This window comes from Entelurus aequoreus, linkage group LG27 (assembly GCF_033978785.1).
Source record: "Entelurus aequoreus isolate RoL-2023_Sb linkage group LG27, RoL_Eaeq_v1.1, whole genome shotgun sequence".
In the NCBI taxonomy this organism is placed as follows: domain Eukaryota; kingdom Metazoa; phylum Chordata; class Actinopteri; order Syngnathiformes; family Syngnathidae; genus Entelurus; species Entelurus aequoreus.
The window spans coordinates 22,185,952-22,205,393 of NC_084757.1; the positions used below are offsets into that span (position 1 = coordinate 22,185,952).

Here is a 19,442-nt window from a genome sequence, read left to right on the forward strand (position 1 = left end):
CCAATTCCAAAACCAAACCCCACCCAGCAACACTCAGAACTGCAATAAACAGAGCAATTGAGGAGACACAAACACGACACAGAACAAACCAAAAATAGTGAAACAAAAATGAATATTATCAACAACAGTATCAATATTAGTTACAATTTCAACGTAGCAGTGATTAAAAATCCCTCATTGACATTATCAATAGACATTTAAAAAAAAAAAAAAAAAAGAACAATAGTGGCTTACACTTGCATCGCATCTCATAAGCTTAAAAACACACGGTGTCCAATATTTTCACAAAGATAAAATAAGTCATATTTTTGGTTCATTTAATAGTTAAAACAAATTTACATTATTGCAATCAGTTGATAAAACATTGTCCTTTACAATTATAAAAGCTTTTTACAAAAATCTACTACTTGGGACGGCGTGGCGAAGTTGGTAGAGTGGCTATGCCAGCAATCGGAGTGTTGCTGGTTACTGGGGTTCAATTCCCACCTTCTACCTTCCTAGTCACGTCCGTTGTGTCCTTGGGCAAGACACTTCACCCTTTGCCTCTGATGGCTGCTGGTTAGCGCCTTGCATGGCAGCTCCCGCCATCAGTGTGTGACTGTGTGTGTGAATGGGTGAATGTGGAAATACTGTCAAAGCGCTTTGAGTACCTTGAAGGTAGAAAAGCGCTATACAAGTATAACCCATTTATCATTTATTTACTCTGCTAGCATGTCAGCAGACTGGGGTAGATCCTGCTGAAATCCTATGTATTGAATGAATAGAGAATCCTTTTGAATCGGGAAAATATCGTTTTTGAATCGAGAATCGTGTTAAATTGAAAAAAAAAGATTTTGAATCGAATCGTGACCCCAAGAATCGATATTGAATCGAATCGTGGGACACCCAAAGATTCACAGCCCTAATGACATGGGAGTGACAGGTCAACTTCCTTTTTATAAACGAGCCAAAAAGACGACGACAAGCTGCTGTCCTGCGCCACTCTGCCAAAACGCACGCACACACACAGAAGTCGCGGTGGTGCCCTCACAAACGATCAGAAATCACCAAAATCCTTAACTTTGACCATCATATTGTTACAATAATAAACATTTGGTAACACTTTAGTATGGGGACCACATAGTCACCATTAATTAGTTGCTTATTAACATGCAAATTAGTAACATATTTGCTCTTAATTAGTCATTATTAAGTACTTATTAATGCCTTAGTGGTTAGAGTGTCCACCCTGAGATCGATAGATTGTGAGTTCGAGTCATACCAAAGACTATAAAAATGGGACCCATTACCTCCCTGCTTGGCACTCAGCATCAAGGGTTGGAATTGGGGGTTAAATTACCAAAAATTATTCCCGGGCGTGGCCACCGCTGCTGCTCACTGCTCCCCTCACTTCCCAGGGGGTGATCAAGGGTGATGGGTCAAATGCAGAGAATATTTTTGCCACACCTAGTGTGTGTGTGATAATCATTGGTACTTTATTCTGCATGGCCTTATTATACAACCAGTAAGCCATTAACTAAGAGTCTTCCCTCAATAACCTCAAAATTATTGCTTATTAGTAACCCTAACCCTTATATGTTCTCCTAGTGTCCAAATAACTCTCAATTAAGTCTTTGTTACTTTAATAAGCAACTAATTAATGGTGAATATTTCCCCATACTAAAGTGTCACCCAACATTTAAATATGTAAAACCCACTTACATCAACATTGGCTGACGCAAAGGGAGCAGACAGACAAACGGGAGAGAAGGGAGGGATCGGGGTGTGTACCCTTGGAAGAGGCGCCGCTGAACGAGAGGTAGCTCTTTTCCTCTGCTGTGGAATAAGTCTGTTTTGGCATCTTTTCCCATACAAGTCATGTCTCCTCACAATTAAAGCTTGTTGTGGTACAAAGCCTACTTGTGAGCGCCATTAATGTACCGTATTTTTCGGACTATAAGGCGCACTTAAAATCCTTTCATTTTCTCAAAACTCGACGGTGCGCCTTATGTACGGAATAATTTTGGTTTTGCTTACCGACCTCGAAGTAATTTTATTTAGTACATGGTGAATTGTGGTGTAATGATAAGTGTGACCAGTAGATGGCAGTCACAAATAAGAGATATGTGTAGACTGCAATATGACTCAAGTAAACACCACCAACATTTTATATGTTCCATTAAAAATATAGAACATTACACACGGTGCTCAAAAATCTATCAAAATGTTTTAGTACGACTTTGGTAAGCTATGAAGCCGCACCTCTTGATGGATTGTCGGCACATTAAACATACAAGTATTATTATGGTGTGTGTATAAGGTAAGACATATTATCTGGCGTTTTGTTCCGCAATAATATGCAAAAGCAATTTTTCTTACCTTCTGGTACCTGCTGATCTGTATTTGGGATCTGTATAAGTCGTGTACATTTGCGCGCATCCGCCTTTATGGTCCGTGCCGACAACACAGTTGATAAGCTTCTTCTTTTTCTCTATCTTCTTGTTATGGGACATTCATCCTCCGCTGTTGCCATTTCTAATACCGTATTTCCTTGAATAGCCGCAGGGGCGCTAATTAATTTAAAACCTCTTCTCACTCCTGCGCTTACCAGAAGCATGCGGGATGGGCAAGCATGCGCTAATTATTTTAAAACATCTTCTCACTCCGGCGCTTACCTTATCATGAAAAGCACATTTAATAAAAAAAACGTTATTATGGTCTTACCTTTACTTATAAATGATGTCCATCTGCAGCTGCTTCTGATCAAAGGCAGTCTTCCTTATCTTTCTTCAGTTTTAAAAGTCTCTGGAGATATTCCTTTAATTATTACCTCCTGCTTCGATTGAAAGTCCAGTTTAGAAAACTGTTTTATTTTAGATATGTAATCCTCCATAGTAAAAGTGCAAGCAAACGATCGCGGCTCACGCATGCTGCTTGTTGTCTTCTTCTGCAGCACCGGTCTTCTGCAGTACTGGTAGTTGCAAGAAGGATCACTAGCGCCCTCTACCACCAGGAGGCGGGAGTCATTTAATGACTCATATTTGACATGGCGGAAGTGCCAAGCATGCGCTAATTATTTTGCGAAACAAGTTTGACCCGGCTGTAATTCTAGGCAGGCGAATACTATATTCCCGGCGGCAATTCAAGGAAATACGGTATAAAGTAGTGCAAAGTTCTTACTTATATCTGTCAGTAAACTCGCCGTGAAAGGGCTAAAACATACCGGTGTAGTGAGTTTACATTATTCACCCAAGGAACTTTAGTTATTAAAGAGTTCCGGTGGGACGGTTTTTCACGGGACACATTTGCGGCCTTGTTGAGCCACAGATGAGGAGATGCTGCTCCGTTATTGATTGAAGTAAAGTCTGAATGTCATTAAAACAGTTAGCTCCATCTTTTGACACTTGCACGCTACACCGCTACAACAAAGATGACGGGGAGAAGACGCTGTCGAAAGTGAGCCACGTAAATAAGACCGCCCACAAAACGGCGCATCCGGAAGCGACTGTCAGAAAGCGGCTTGAAGATGATCTGTAAGACATCATCTATGCAACATTTTCACCAAAGAACCACCATTACATGTTATGTAGACCACAAGGAAGTGTTTCACATTTAGAAAAAAATAATAATAATATGACTCCTTTAATGCGTCCTATAATTCGATGCACCTTCTGTATGAAAATAGACCTGAATAGACCCGCTCATCGGCAGTGCGCCTTATAATCCGGTGCGCCCAATGGTCCGCAAAATACGGTAATCCTTACAAAGTATTTTTTTTAAACTTTACAGCGATTCCCTCCTTCTTTCCATGCTGGTCTGTTGTCTTTGTGGACTCGTATCGAGTTGGCAAGATGAACAAAACTTGTCAAAAGGCGAAACAACAAAGAAAAGGCCCGCACAGAAGTGACTAGTAGTGTAGTGCAGCAAGTGACAATCCAATCCAATCCACTTTATTTATATAGCACATTTAAACAACAAAAATGTTTCCAAAGTGCTGCACAACAATATTAAATATAATATTAAAAACATAGAACCAATATAAAAACAATATACAAATAAATATGATTAAAAACGATTTTAAAGGGAAAAACCAATTAAAACAGTAAATAGAAATCAAAATTTATTAAAAAAAACCACAGAGGACAGAGGACCACACAACTCGCGTAGTGTTAAAAGCCAAAGAATAAAAGTGGGTCTTAAGACGAGACTTGAAACACTCCACTGTGGGAGCAGTTTGAACATGGAGGGGCAGAGTGTTCCAGAGTTTAGGGCCGACCACAGAGAAGGCCCTGTCTCCCCTGGTTTTAAGTCTGGTCTTGGGCACCACGAGCTGGACATGGAGGGCTCCGCCTCACCAAAAATGCTGCACCCTGCTTTTTGCCTGCAGGCGGGACACAACATGAATTCATGAATGTCGTACACAGAGACATGGTTTGCACATGTTTGGCTCCATCTAATAGTTTGCAAATAAAAAGGTTAGTAAATCGATGCTCCACTGTACACATAAATTAGTGTTGGGATCATTTTGATCCTTTTTTTGAAAAAGAATCAGTAAAAGTTATTGTGTTATAACATTTGTATTTAGATTTTTAAACAAATTGGCGTACATTGTCAAATAAAAACATATTTGTATTACTTAATGAAATCACAGAACAACCAGACTGGGATGCCTTTAACTAAACATATATAAATTAATGTAATCAAATGTGGAAAAACTTATATTTTCTAAAAAAAATTAATGATCAATATATTCCATAGTGAATTTACATATATTGAGACCTTATTTGTTTCACTTTTTTATAATGATGCTGTGCCTTGATAAGCATTCCTACAAAAAAGTAAACAATAAAATGCACTTTTTAATTCAAAATAAATTAGAAATTGGTGTTTAAACATTTTACAATTATGTTTTATCTTTATAAGTGGACTTTTTTTTTTTGTTTTATATGTATGTTGGCACAAAAAATTCAATATGGAATTGCATGTGTGAGCAAACATTTGCGAAATGATCCGATATTGCACGTCAAAGTAACTCCAGTTAAAACATTGCGTACAGAGTCACTACTAAACATGTACAGTCCTGGTCAAAAGTTGACATACACTTGAACATAATGTCATGGCTGTCTTGAGTTTCCAATCATTTCTACAACTCTTATTTTTTTGTGATAGAGTGATTGGAGCACATACTTGTTGGTCACAAAAAACTTTCATGAAGTTTGGTTCTTTTATGAATTTATTATGGGTCTACTGAAAATGTGACCAAATCTGCTTGGTCAAAAGTATACATACAGCAATGTTAATATTTGGTTACATGTCCTTTGGCCAGTTTCACTGCAATAAGGCGCTTTTGGTAGCCATCCACAAGCTTCTGGCAAGCTTCTGGTTGAATGTTTGACCACTCCTCTTGACAAAATTGGTGCAGTTCAGCTAAATTTGTTGGTTTTCTGACATGGACTTGTTTCTTCAGCATTATCCACACGTTTAAGTCAGGACTTTGGAAAGGCCATTCTAAAACCTTCATTCTGGCCTGATTTAGCCATTCCTTTACCACTTTTGACGTGTGTTTGGGGGTCATTGTCCTGTTGGAACACCCAACTGCGACCAAGACCCAACCTCCGGGCTGATGATTTTAGGTTGTCCTGAAGAATTTGGAGGTAATCCTCCTTTTTCATTGTCCCATTTACTCTCTGTAAGGCATCAGTTCCATTGGCAGCAAAACAGGACCAGAGCATAGTTTATGGAGTTTTTAGCATAGTTTTTAGGAACAACTTGCTTGACGGTAGGTGTGGTGTTCCTGGGATTAAAGGCCTCACTTTTTCTCCTCCAAACATATTGCTGCACTGCAAAAACTGAAATCTAAGTAAGATGAAATATCTCAAATAAGGGTGATATTTACTTATTTTCTGTCTGATAAGATAATTCTACTCACTAAGCAGATTTTATGTTAGAGTGTTTTACTTGCTTTAAGGGTTTTGGTCCTAAATGATCTCAGTAAGATATTACAGCTTGTTGCTGAGATTTGATGACCTATATTGAGTAAAACATGCTTGAAACTAGAATACCAACTGATGCAAAGCTGTGTCATCAACACTCACAAGTATAAAACTACTTTTGTAAAGTAATAATTTCTTATTTCAAGCATGAAAAAAAAAATCATGATGCCGAGCGCATATCATTATGTCAAGATAATGGCACTAGCATTTACTTAATTTAAGAATATTTTTCAACATATTGAGCAAAAAGGTCTGTTTTTTTCTACCAAGAAAAGTGCACTTGTTATTAGCGAGAATATACTTATTTTAAGCTATTTTGGGGTTCATTGAGGTTAGCTACTTTTATTTGTTTTGGAAAGTCTTGACAAGCTGAATTTTTTTTGTTCTATTGGCAGATAATTTTGCTTAGTTCAAGTAAAATACCCCTCATTTTTGCATTTTTTTTTCTTGTTTTTGATCACTGACTTTTTGCAGTGTGGGTGTTGTGGCTAAACAGCTCAATTTTTGATTCATCTGACATGACATCACATGGATGGACAAAGATAAGACCTTCCGGAGGAAAGTTCTGTGGTCCAATCACTCTATCACAAAAAAATAAGAGTTGTAGAAATGATTGGAAACTCAAGACAGCCATGACATTATGTTCTTTACAAGTGTCTTTTCACCACGACTGTAGATTTACTCCGTTTCCTTCTGCAGCCCATGGAGGCAGCAAACTGTCCAAAGTATTGGATAATAGTAAAAAAAAAATTAAAAAAAAAGTTAAAAAAGACCATTTGCATATTTTCAGCTTAGTGTGTGACAGCAGGTGTGCCCTCAGAGTCAGACTTAGAGAGTTCCATGGTTTGCACTGTAGATTCTGAATGGAGCGACCCATGTCAATTCTTGGTGGGATCTAAACCGTTTTGTCCCATGGAAGATTAATAAGAAATGTTGATTATATCTGCGGCATCTGTGATCGTTTAACACGTCGTAGCATCCGACCATTGAGAAACATGTAGCGATTGGCTACTCCGACAACTACTACTGCTCCTTGTTTTAACCACATGCTCTCTTTCCAGGGGAGGCTGAAGAATGCTTCTCACAGCGACGTAAGAACTAAACCCCTTCAGATCAATGTGTCTCGTCCATCTCTTCTATATGTCTTCTCCGTGTCTTCGTCTCGCTCTCTCAGCTCGCCACTCTAACAAAGCCGTGGAAATATTGATTCCCCGCCCCCCACCCCTTACACTTCCTTTTGTTTTCACACATCTTTCACCATGTTGGATGGTAGCTGCCTTCCTTACGTTGACATACAATTAGGTCCAGAAATATTTGGAGGATGAGAGTTGTTTTTTAATGATATTGTCACACAGGAATTAAAAGGAAGAATTTAAGATGTAATGGAGGCGTAGACGTTGAGCAGTAATTTAAGAGCAGCAAGGGAAGGTGGTGGTGTTGTATTCACTTAGGGCAGGGGTCGGCAACCCTAAATGTTTAAAGAGCCATATTGGACCAGAAATACCCCCCAAAAATCTGTCTGGAGCCACAAACAATGTAAAGACTTCTAGAAGTGTTATAATGAAGGCTACACATGATGTAAGTGTCTATATTAGCTATATTAGACTACTATCAAAATGACTTTAAAAGTCTTATATAAGTGTTATAATGAAGGCAACACATAATGTAAGTGTCTATATTAGTTAGATTACTATCAAAATGACTTTAAAAGTCTTATATAAGTGTTAAAATGAAGGCAACACATGATGTAAGTGTCTATATTAGTTATATTAGCCTACTATCAAAATGACTTTAAAAGTCTTATATAAGTGTTATAATGAAGACAACGCATGATGTAAGTGTCTATATTAGCTATATTAGACTACTATCAAAATGACTTTAAAAGTCTTATATAAGTGTTAAAATGAAGGCAACACATGATGTAAGTGTCTATATTAGTTATATTAGTCTACTATCAAAATGACTTTAAAAGTCTTATATAAGTGTTATAATGAAGACAACGCATGATGTAAGTGTCTATATTAGCTATATTAGACTACTATCAAAATGACTTTAAAAGTCTTATAGAAGTGTTAAAATGAAGGCAACACATAATGTAAGTGTCTATATTAGACTACTATCAAAATGACTTTAAAGGCCTACTGAAATGAATTTTTGTTATTTAAACGGGAATAGCAGATCCATTCTATGTGTCATACTTGATCATTTTGCGGTATTGCCATATTTTTGCTGAAAGGATTTAGTAGAGAAAATCGACGATAAAGTTCGCAACTTTTGCTCGCTGATAAAAAAAGCCTTGCCTGTACCGGAAGTAGCGTGACTTCACAGGAGCTAGTATTCCTCACAATTCCCCATTGTTTACAATGGAGCGAGAGAGATTCGGACCGAGAAAGTGACGATTACCCCATTAATTTGAGCGAGGATGAAAGATTCGTAGATGAGGAACGTTACAGTGAAGGTCTTGAGAGGCAGTGATGGATGTATCTTTTTTCGCTCTGACCGTAACTTAGGTACAAGCTGGCTCATTGGATTCCACACTCTCTCCTTTTTCTATTGTGGATCACAGATTTGTATTTTAAACCACCTCAGATACTATATCCTCTTGAAAATGAGAGTCGAGAACGCGAAATGGACATTCACAGTGACTGAACATGTAAATACACGATTAATAATATTCAGCTTTGCGAAGCTAAAAAAATAGAAGCTAACCTAGCTACGTAGCCAACGTGATAGCATCAGTCTCAAATGCAGATACCTGTAGAAACTAAATTTAAAAAAACCCTGACTGGATGGATAGAGAGAAGATCAAAATACTATTAAACCATGAACATGTAAATACACGATTAATAATATTCAGCTTGGCGAAGCTAAAAAAACAGAAGCTAACTTAGATGCGGCGGCGGGCGTACTCACTGTAGCGCGTCTGCTATCCTGCTCAAAACACAACACAACCTCCTGGTGTTGGTGTTGCTGTAGTCCGCCGCTCCACCAATCGCACCTACAACTTTCTTATTTGCAGTCTCCATTGTCCATTAAACAAATTGCAAAAGATTCACCAACACAGATGTCCAGAATACTGTGGAATTTTGTCAAAGAAAACAGAGGTATTTGAATTGGGTCCAAACACTTCCCTTGACCTCGTGACGTCACGCGCATACGTCATCATACCGCGACGTTTTCAAGCGGAAGTTTCCTGGGAAGTTTAAAATTGCACTTTATAAGTTAACCCGGCCGTATTGGCATGTGTTGCAATGTTAAGATTTCATCATTAATATATAAACTATCAGACTGCGTGGTCGGTAGTAGTGGGTTTCAGTAGGTCTTTAAACGTCTAATATAAGTGTTATAATGAAGGCAACACATAATGTAAGTGTCTATATTAGCTATATTAGACTACTATCAAAATGACTTTAAAAGTCTTATATAAGTGTTGTAATGAAGGCAACACATGATGTAAGTGTCTATATTAGTTAGATTACTATCAAAATGACTTTAAAAGTCTAATATAAGTGTTAAAATGAAGGCAACACATGTGTCTATATTAGTTATACTAGTCTACTATCAAAATGACTTTAAAAGTCTTATATAAGTGTTATAATGAAGACAACGCATGATGTAAGTGTCTATATTAGCTATATTAGACTACTATCAAAATTATTTTAAAAGTGTTATATAAGTGTTATAATGAAGACAACACATGATGTAAGCGTCTATATTAGCTATATTAGACTACTATCAAAATGAATTTAAAAGTCTTATAGAAGTGTTAAAATGAAGGCAACACATAATGTAAGTGTCTATATTAGACTACTATCAAAATGACTTTAAAAGTCTTATATAAGTGTTGTAATGAAGGCAACACATGATGTAAGTGTCTATATTAGTTAGATTACTATCAAAATGACTTTAAAAGTCTAATATAAGTGTTAAAATGAAGGCAACACATGTGTCTATATTAGTTATACTAGTCTACTATCAAAATGACTTTAAAAGTCTTATATAAGTGTTATAATGAAGACAACGCATGATGTAAGTGTCTATATTAGCTATATTAGCCTACTATCAAAATTACTTTAAAAGTATTATATAAATGTTATAATGAAGACAACACATGATGTAAGTGTCTATTAGCTATATTAGACTACTATCAAAATGAATTTAAAAGTCTTATAGAAGTGTTAAAATGAAGGCAACACATAATGTAAGTGTCTATATTAGACTATTATCAAAATGACTTTAAACGTCTAATATAAGTGTTATAATGAAGGCAACACATAATGTAAGTGTCTATATTAGCTATATTAGACTACTATCAAAATGACTTTAAATGTCTAATATAAGTGTTATAATGAAGGCAACACATAATGTAAGTGTCTATATTAGCAATATTAGACTACTATCAAAATGACTTTAAACGTCTAATATAAGTGTTATAATGAAGACAACACATGATGTAAGTGTCTATATTAGACTACTATCCAAATGACTTTAAAAGTCTTATAAAAGTGTTAAAATGAAGGCGACACATGATGTAAGTGTCTATATTAGCTATAATAGCCTACTATCAAAATGACTGTGTTGCAGGCTGATGCAAATCTTCGCTGACAGAAATGTTGAAATGTAATATTTATTCCACACATTTTTACAACATTGGAAAACATTACTAAAACGGAGGCTTCTCAGAGGGTGTGATAACTCCTGGAAATGACTGGCTTAGAATGGCCAAAGGTAAAGACGTGTGTGTCCAAGTTGAAAGAAACGGAAACTACAAATAAAATGACCTCAAACATACCTAAAAAATGAGGCATAAATCTAATGTAGCATTATGTACATTAGATTAGATTAGTTTATTTCAAAGGGGACAATGCAATTTCATAAAAACATGGTTAAAAAAGCCAGGATTAGCTAGAAGGCTAGTTTTCATCTGTAGTCCCCTGGCCATGATGTAAAAAAGGCAGTAAAATTACAATTTAAAAGAAAAAGAAAAGAAAGAGCGAGAAAAAGAATAAAAGCACACAATACATACACAATATGATAAAAAAAATTAAATACAACATCACAACATAACATTTATCTTAGCATCAAAACAGGCTCATCTTTTAGCTGGTTGATAAGCCACATTTTCAATGTTTTTGTGAAGGCCTTGTAAGTTGTGACCAGTTTAACCTCCTCAGGTACTGAGTTGCACACATTTGCACTCCTTACTGACCAGGCCCACTTACTGAAAGTGCTCCTGCGCTGAGGAATACAACAGTCACCTCTGACAGAGCCAGACATACAGCTAGCATAAATAGCATGTTAGCATCGATTAGCCTGCAGTCACGCAGTGACCAAACATGCCTGATTAGCGCTCCACACGAGTCAATAACGTCATCAAAGCTCACCTTTTGTGGATTTGTGCACAGCATAAAAAGTTTGTTGGACAAAATGAAGACAAAGGGGAGTGGCATAATACACGTCTTTCTGTGGCAGCATCAAGGAAAGTTGTACATGCATACAAACTACGGTGCGTTCAAGGACAAAATGACCAAATACTCTCACCAGTGAAGCATGCTTAATGTAAACAGTGAGATTTCTAACAATTAGGAATGTTTGTCCTCCTACAGCAGGGGTCGGCAACCCGCGGCTCTAGAGCCGCATGCGGCTCTTTAGCGCCGCCCTAGTGGCTCTCTGAAGCTTTTTCAAAAATGTATGAAAAATGGAAAAAGATGAGGGGGGAAAAAAATACATTTTTTGTTTTAATATGGTTTCTGTAGGAGGACAAACATGACATAAACCTCCCTAATTGTTATAAAGCACACTGTTTATATTAAACATGCTTCACTGATTCGAGTATTTGGCGAGCGCCGTTTTGTCCTACTAATTTTGGCGGTCCTTGAACTCACCTTAGTTTGTGTCCATGTATAACTTTCTCCGACTTTCTAGGACGTGTTTTATGCCACTTCTTTTTCTGTCTCATTTTGTCCACCACCCTTTTAACGTGTGTGAAGGCACAAAGGTGAGTTTTGTTGATGTTATTGACTTGTGTGGAGTGCTAATCAGACATATTTGGTCACTGCATGACTGCAAGCTAATCGATGCTAACGTGCTATTTAGGCTAGCTATATGTACATATTGCATCATTATGCCTCGTTTGTAGCTATATTTGAGCTCATTTAGTTCCCTTTAAGTCATCTCAATTCAACGTATATCTCATGACACACTATCTGTATGTAATATGGCTTTTAATTTGTTGCGGCTCCAGACAGATTTGTTTTTGTATTTTTGCTCCAATATGGCTCTTTCAACATTTTGGGTTGCCGACCCCTGTCCTACAGGAACCATACTAAAACAAACTTTTTCATGCGTTTTTGAAAAAAGCTCCAGGTAACCACTAGGGTGGCTGTCGCTAAAGAGCCGCTTGTGGCTCGAAAGCTGCGCGTTGCCGACCCCCGATTTAGCGGACCTGTGCCACACTCTTGTTAGGCGGCCAGTTGTGTGTGTGTGTGTGTGTGTGTGTGTGTGTGTGTGTTCGAGAGTGCAAGTAAACGTCAACCTCTCTTTGTACTCACCCTGTGTTGACAGCACATGAGAGAAAAAGTGCCCTGACATTGTGTAAAAAGAGTATGTGCCTGTGGGAAATGTCACTGTCCTCTGTGTGACCTTGCCTTGTATTATCATGCTCAGTTTTGAATGGCACTCCAACACAACTTTCTCCTCCCGTCCTCCTGGTCTATGTCTCCACCACAGGGCACTCAGCTCATCTTCAATGCTGCCAAAGAGCTGGGCCAGCTGTCCAAACTGAAGGTACCGTGAGCCACGCTTTGCAAAAGGTTTGGACGCTGAACAGTTTGACCCTGATTGCTTCCCGTCGTCTTGCTCAGGAGCACATGGTTCGGGAGGAGGCAAAGGCGCTCACGCCCAAGCAGTGTGCCGTCATAGAACTGGCCCTGGACACCATCAAGGTGGGTACGCACTGATTGGTGCAGACTCTTTATTGCCATTTAGTGCTGTGTTTTACATGTAGTTGCCTGAATTGCTTGGATTTCACTAACGTCACCCAAAGAATACTGGTGGTGGTCAACCTAGCTCTGTTCTCAATGGGTAAAGTTAAAGTACCAATGATTGTCACACACACACTAGGTGTGGTGAAATTTGTCCTCTGCATTTGACCCATCCCCTTGTTCACCCCCTGGGAGGTGAGGGGAGCAGTGGGCAGCAGCGGTGCCGTGCCCGGGAATCATTTTTGGTGATTTAACCCCCAAATCCAACCCTTGATGCTGAGTGCCAAGCAGGGAGGTAATGGGTCCCATTTTTATAGTAGGCACCATTTAAAGTTAAAGTACCACTGATAGTCACACACACACTAGGTGTGGTGAAATTACCCTCTGCATTCAATCCATCCCCTCGTTCCACCCACTGGGAGGTGAGGGGAGCGGTGAGCAGCAGCGGTGGCCGCGCTCGGGAATCCTTTTGGTGATTTAACCCCCAATTCCAACCCTTGATGCTGAGATTTAGCCGTTCTCGAAGAAATAATGCCCTATGCTTGTGTTGTTTCCGGCTGTACGAATCGTTCGAATCGCGAAAAGGATAAATGTTTCTTCGGAGTTCCTCGAGAGTTAATCAAAAATGGCGGAAGAGTGCGAGGTTTTACGAAACGACAACGAGAAAATCGTGCAGTTCACCCTCCGGTCCAAGGTACCAGAGTCGAAGAATGCATGAGTTTTCAGTGATCACTTCGTTAAAGTTAAAGTTAATGTACCACTGATAGTCTCACACACACACACACAAGGTGTGGTGAAATTACCCTCTGCATTCGACCTATCCCCTCATTCCACCCACTGGGAGGTGAGGGGAGCAGTGGGCAGCAGCAGTAGCCGCGCTCGGGAATCATTTTTGAGGATTTAACCCCCAATTCCAACCCTTGATGCTGAGTGCCAAGCAGGGAGGTAATGGGTCCCATTTTTACAGTCTTTGGTATGACTCGGCCGGGGTTTGAACTCACGACCTTCCGATCTCAGGGCGGACACTCTAAAGCATGGGTGTCAAACTCTGGCCCGTGTAATTTCACTTGGCCTTTGAGGCGATATCAAATTAACACTAGAGCTGGCCTGCCGATTATATACAGTGGCGGTGCCGCGGTAACACCGCATTCACCGCTAATTCTCATACTTGCCAACCCTCCTGGGAGACTCCCAAATTTCAGCGCCCCTCCCGAAAATCGTCACGTCCGCTTTTCATCCAGTCCAACGAGTGCTGGCCCAGTCACATAATATGTGCGGCTTCTGCACGCACACACAAGTAAAAAAAACGCATACTTTAACAACAGCGATACAGGTTACACTGAGGGTGACGTATAAACAACTTTAACACTGTTGGAAATATACGCCACACTGTGAATCCACACCAAACAAGAATGACAAACACATTTCGGGAGAACATCCGCACCGTAACACAACATAAACACAACAGAACAAATACCCAGAACCCTTTGCAGCACTAACTCTTCCGGGACACTACAAGGTGTGTGTGTGGGGGGGGGAGTTAGTGTGTGGAGCAGACAGCGTCCACAAAGTACATCCGTACATGACATGACAATCAACAATGTCTCCACAAAGAAGGATAGCGTCCGCACAACTTAAATATTCTTGATTGCTAAAACAAAGCAGGTGTGGGGAACAACGTTCAAGGAAGACATGAAAGTGCTACAGGAAAATACCAACCAAACAAAAAAAGCCACCAAAATAGGAGCGCAAGACAAGAGCTAAAACACTACACACAGGAAAACGGCAACAAACTCTAAATAAGTCACGGCGTGATGTGGCAGGTGGTGACAGTACACCTACTTTGAGACAAGAACTATAGTGATGCATGCTTGGTTATGGTTTGAATTCATATCCAACAATTGCGAAAACGACTTTTTATTGTCAATATCAGCTACTGAGTTTAATTTTTTTATGTTTTCTGCTGGTGGTGTGCCTCTGGATTTTTTCAATGGAAAAAAATGTCCCTCGGCTCAGAAAAGGTTGAAAAACACTGACTTAGATAATGGGTTTCAACTATGTAAAGCGCTTTGAGTCACTAGAGAAAAGCGCTATATAAATATAATTCACACACTTCACACCAAGCATATCCAACACGTATAATCTAGATCAGTGTTTTTCAACCTTTTTTGAGCCAAGGCACATTTTTTGCGTTGAAAAAATCCGGAGGCACACCAACAGCAGAAATCATTAAAAAAATAAACTCAGTTGACAGTAAAAAGTCGTTGTCGCAATTGTTGGATATATGACTTTAAAGCCTAACAAAGCATGCATCAATATAGCTCCTGTGTTTTAGTTCTTGTCTTGCGCTTCTATTTTGGTGGCTTTTTCTTTTTTTGGTATTTTCCTGTAGCAGTTTCATATCTCCCTTTGAGCGATATTTCCCGCATCTACTTTGTTTTAGCAATCAAGAATATTTCAGTTGTTTTTATCCTTCTTTGTGGGGACATTGTTGATTGTCATGTCATGTACGGATGTACATTGTGGACGCCGTCTTTGCTCCACAGTAAGTCTTTGCTGTCGTCCAGCATTCTGTTTTTGTTGACTTTGTAGCCAGTTCAGTTTTAGTATCGTTCTGCATAGCCTTCCCTAAGCTTCAATGCCTTTTCTTAGGGGCACTCACCTTTTGTTTATTTTTGGTTAAAGCATTAGATACCTTTTTACCTGCACCCTGCCTCCCGCTGTTTATGACATCTACAAAGCAATCAGTAGGTGGCAGCTACCGGCTGCCACCTACTGATATGGAAGAGTATTACACAGTTACTCTGCCGAGCTCTAGACACTCAACAACAACACATAATTTGCAGACTAGAATTACTGGTTTTCAAAAAATATTTTTAACCCAAATAGTTCAAATTAGATCATCTCCCACGGCACACCAGACTGTATCTCACGGCACACTAGTGTGCCGCGGCACAGTGGTTGAAAAACACTGATCTAGACCACAAGAAAATGTTTTAAATGTAGATAAAAATCCCCATCGGTCCCCTTTGAGCAAGTTAATTCAATTAAAGTGAATGTGTGACTATCACACAGTGAGTTACATGTGTCTGTCTGTCTGCCTTCAGCAATATTTCCATGCCGGTGGTGTTGGTCTGAAGAAGACTTTCTTGGAGAAGAGTCCTGATCTGCAGTCCCTGCACTACGCCCTGTCCCTCTACACGCAGGCCACAGACAAACTTATTAGGACCTTTGTCCAGTCCCAGAACGCACAAGGTAAGCACTTTAGCCACCACTGTAGCAAAAGTCCATCACTCTTTTTAAAGTGCGAGTGCAAGTTTAGTGTTTCTCTAACGCAGCACTAAAAACATGAACACTTCTAAATGCTGAGTCTCCATGCAGGATGGCTTTTCGGCTCCTATTTTTGCAAAGAAAAGACCCACACCCGCCCCCATTTGACTGTCAGGCTGCCACGTAACAGCCTCCATGTTTGTAGCGGTTCTGCAGCTGACAAAATGTCCTCAAACACCTCTGCCAGAGCAACAATTTAAGCGGGGGAGTGGCATTGTGTCTTCTGCATGCTGCAGGAGGAATTCGACCCAAAAAAAAAAGGAGCAGTGCCACGCCCACTTTTCAACCAATGTTTTTTAATTCTGTGACTTTTTCTTCATCTCTTCTGCTTTTCTCTGTCCTGTCCCCCCCGTCTGTGGGCCAGTGTTTGGCGGCAAGGGGGTGAGGTTCACCACTAGTGAGGATGTTTACCCAGAAAAGGGTACGTTTCACCCTGGTTCAGACCTTTGAGGCATCCAGGAAGCGTCCAGACCCTCACTTCCCCCAGCACCTTCATGCATCCCCAAAAAGTCCCCCCACTGCCTGCATAGACTGAACATACCCCTCCCCTCCCTCTTTTTTCCTACCTCGGCCTTTCTCCGTCTCTTACATCTGGAGGACTTTATGCATTCATGCATGCACTGATGTCTGTTTGGATACTAAATACATACGCCCCTTCTCTGTATGTATGAGCAACGAGCATGATACGCGGACATCAGAAGGCAACGAAAAAAATGCATCAAAGTGTGGCGGAGCATGACATCATCGTTAGGGGCCCCGAGGGCCGAGCGAGCGAGTGTGTGTGCGTGGGCGAGGGGAAAGAGCTGACGGGGGTTGGGTGACACTCCATTGTGCATTTCCCAGCGAGCCAGGATTGTGTAGGAATATGATGATGGATCTTCTTATAGGGGCGATGACGAGCAGAGGTTCGCTCTGCTCGTCCTGAACCAATCACAAACGGCCGCGCAGGTCATGTGCTCTGATTTCTGTCACGTTGGATTAGTGTCAAAAGGACACCCACTCACATTCAAGAGCGAAATATATGAAGTGATTACAGTAGGCGAGAGAGAATCTGTTGTGTTTCACTGGTACAGTATTTGTCCACATGGGATGTAAATATTGACTGTAATATTGGATAATAATAATTTACTTTCACTGGATAGTTCTTACAGGAGGCGGTGATTTGAACGTGGCAAGAGAAACCAGACTAATGTCCTGAAAGCTTCACAGAGAACACAAGACAAGTAATAGCTTATTACATTAAAACACAGTACAGGCCAAAAGTTTGGACACACCTTCTCATTCAATGCCTTTTCTTCATTTTCATGACTATTTACATTGTGGATTGTCACTGAAGGCATCACAACTATGAATGAACACATGTGGAGTTATGTACTTAACAAAAAAAAGGTGAAATAACTGAAAACATGTTTTATATTCTAGTTTCTTCAAAATAGCCACCCTTTGCACACTTCTGGCATTCTCTCTGTGAGTTTCAAGCACACCTGTGAAGTGAAAACCATTGCAGGTGACTACCTCCTGAAGCTCATCGAGAGAATGCCAAGAGTGTGCAAAGCAGTAATCAGAGCAAAGGTTGGCTATTTTGAAGAAACAAGAATATAAAACATGTTTTCAGTTATTTCACCTTTTTTTGTTAAGTACATAACTCCACATGTGCTCAATCATAGTTTTGATGCCTTCAGTGACAATCTACAATGTAAATAGTCATGAAAATAAAGAAAACGCATTGAATGTGGAGAAGGTGTGTCCAAACTTTTGGCCTGTACTGTATGTTACGTACATATTTAGTCAAACATGTTAACAAAAAGCTAATGGCTGATCCTACAACTGTTTTAGTTCTTGGAGGTGGTCTGAAGTAAACAACCTAAGTTGTGAGGTTTATACCCGATCTAAAGTCAGTTGGGATACCACATGATTTCCTTCTCATGTAATTGATTTTGGCAGCCCGCCACGGCAAAATATTAGCCGCCACACCTTAAAAATGGGGTGTTCTAACGTGAAAACAAATTAATGTAACATAATGTATTGTAGCGTCCAGAAGAAGACACACAGAGTTTGATGCTCTTTTTAACTTTTATTGCCAATATTATGCTGACAATTGGCCCAATTCCAACATGTTAACCCCCTCTGGGCAGACACTTGCATCCCCGTGCTTGACTCCCAGACACACAACACTTCCCCGCCAATCCCCTTTCAGGCATAGGATAGTGTGTTCCACTTTGATTGCCGAAACAGTGCTGCCTAAACCGGATGTTGTGATGATGTAGGCAATACGCGCAGGGTTGTCTGGAGCAGAGGCAGCATGTCTGCGATGTTGACCTACTTATATAATATATCCGAGATGTACCCGCAGACGGCAATCTACAAAATGTTAGAGGACAGTGGTGGCTTCTAAGGAGAGGAAGGCTTGCGGACATGGAGTGACAGAAGTGGAGTCTCTAAACACGAGTACAGTCTGCAATAACGCCAGAAATTGATGATAGGTTTATTGCTGGTCAGTTTTAATAAGAAAGAGTGACTAAGAGTGTAAAAAAGTTAAATAAAGTACATTGTACAATAAGCAGCAACAATTGAAAAATAGAGCAAAATTATATTATGTAAGAAAATATATGTTAATACTAAATAATAGTAACACAGATTTGTTTTAAATGTATGTATACATTTTTTTTTGTCTTTTTAAAGAAAATGCTGTATTTTCTGGACGATAGAGGGCACCGGTATATAAGCCACAACAACAAAATTTTAGAAGAAAAAAATATTTTCCATACATCAGCCGTAACAGACAATAAGCTGCAGATGTTTACGTTGCAAAATGAGTTATTTACAGCGAAATGTTTATCCACATACCTTTATTGTTTCCAAACGGTGTGTAACACGGCAGTAAAACGGCTGGTCAAATAAAACAGAATTCATCGTCATGGACCCACTAGCTGCGGATGCTAGCTCTCCAATCAGCTAATACAGACTCAATAACTCCACAGTGATGTTTTGGAGAATTTACTGAGGAACTTGTGAAACTAAAACTATACACAAAGAATGCCATTGTAGGTTAATAATACTAACACAGACACTCATAAACGGGTTAACATATTAGCTAATGCTAACGACACTAGCTTCAATACATTATGATAGCAGTTCAGTAAGTATGAACTATTTT

At 39.5% G+C, this 19,442-nt stretch overlaps 1 protein-coding gene across 4 annotated transcripts in view; it reads left to right on the top strand.

The window, feature by feature from the left end:
* Nucleotides 1-19,442, top strand: part of unc13a (unc-13 homolog A (C. elegans)) — a 168,007-nt gene that overhangs the window by 119,082 nt on the left and 29,483 nt on the right. For 3 of the 4 annotated variants that reach the window (XM_062038703.1, XM_062038700.1, XM_062038701.1), the window contains 4 exons: nt 7,034-7,063; nt 12,702-12,758; nt 12,836-12,916; nt 16,063-16,210. In XM_062038703.1, coding sequence (XP_061894687.1) covers nt 7,034-7,063; nt 12,702-12,758; nt 12,836-12,916; nt 16,063-16,210 — 316 coding nt within the window. The remainder of the gene's footprint in view (nt 1-7,033; nt 7,064-12,701; nt 12,759-12,835; nt 12,917-16,062; nt 16,211-19,442) is intronic. The other variant, XM_062038702.1, reaches the window with a different exon arrangement.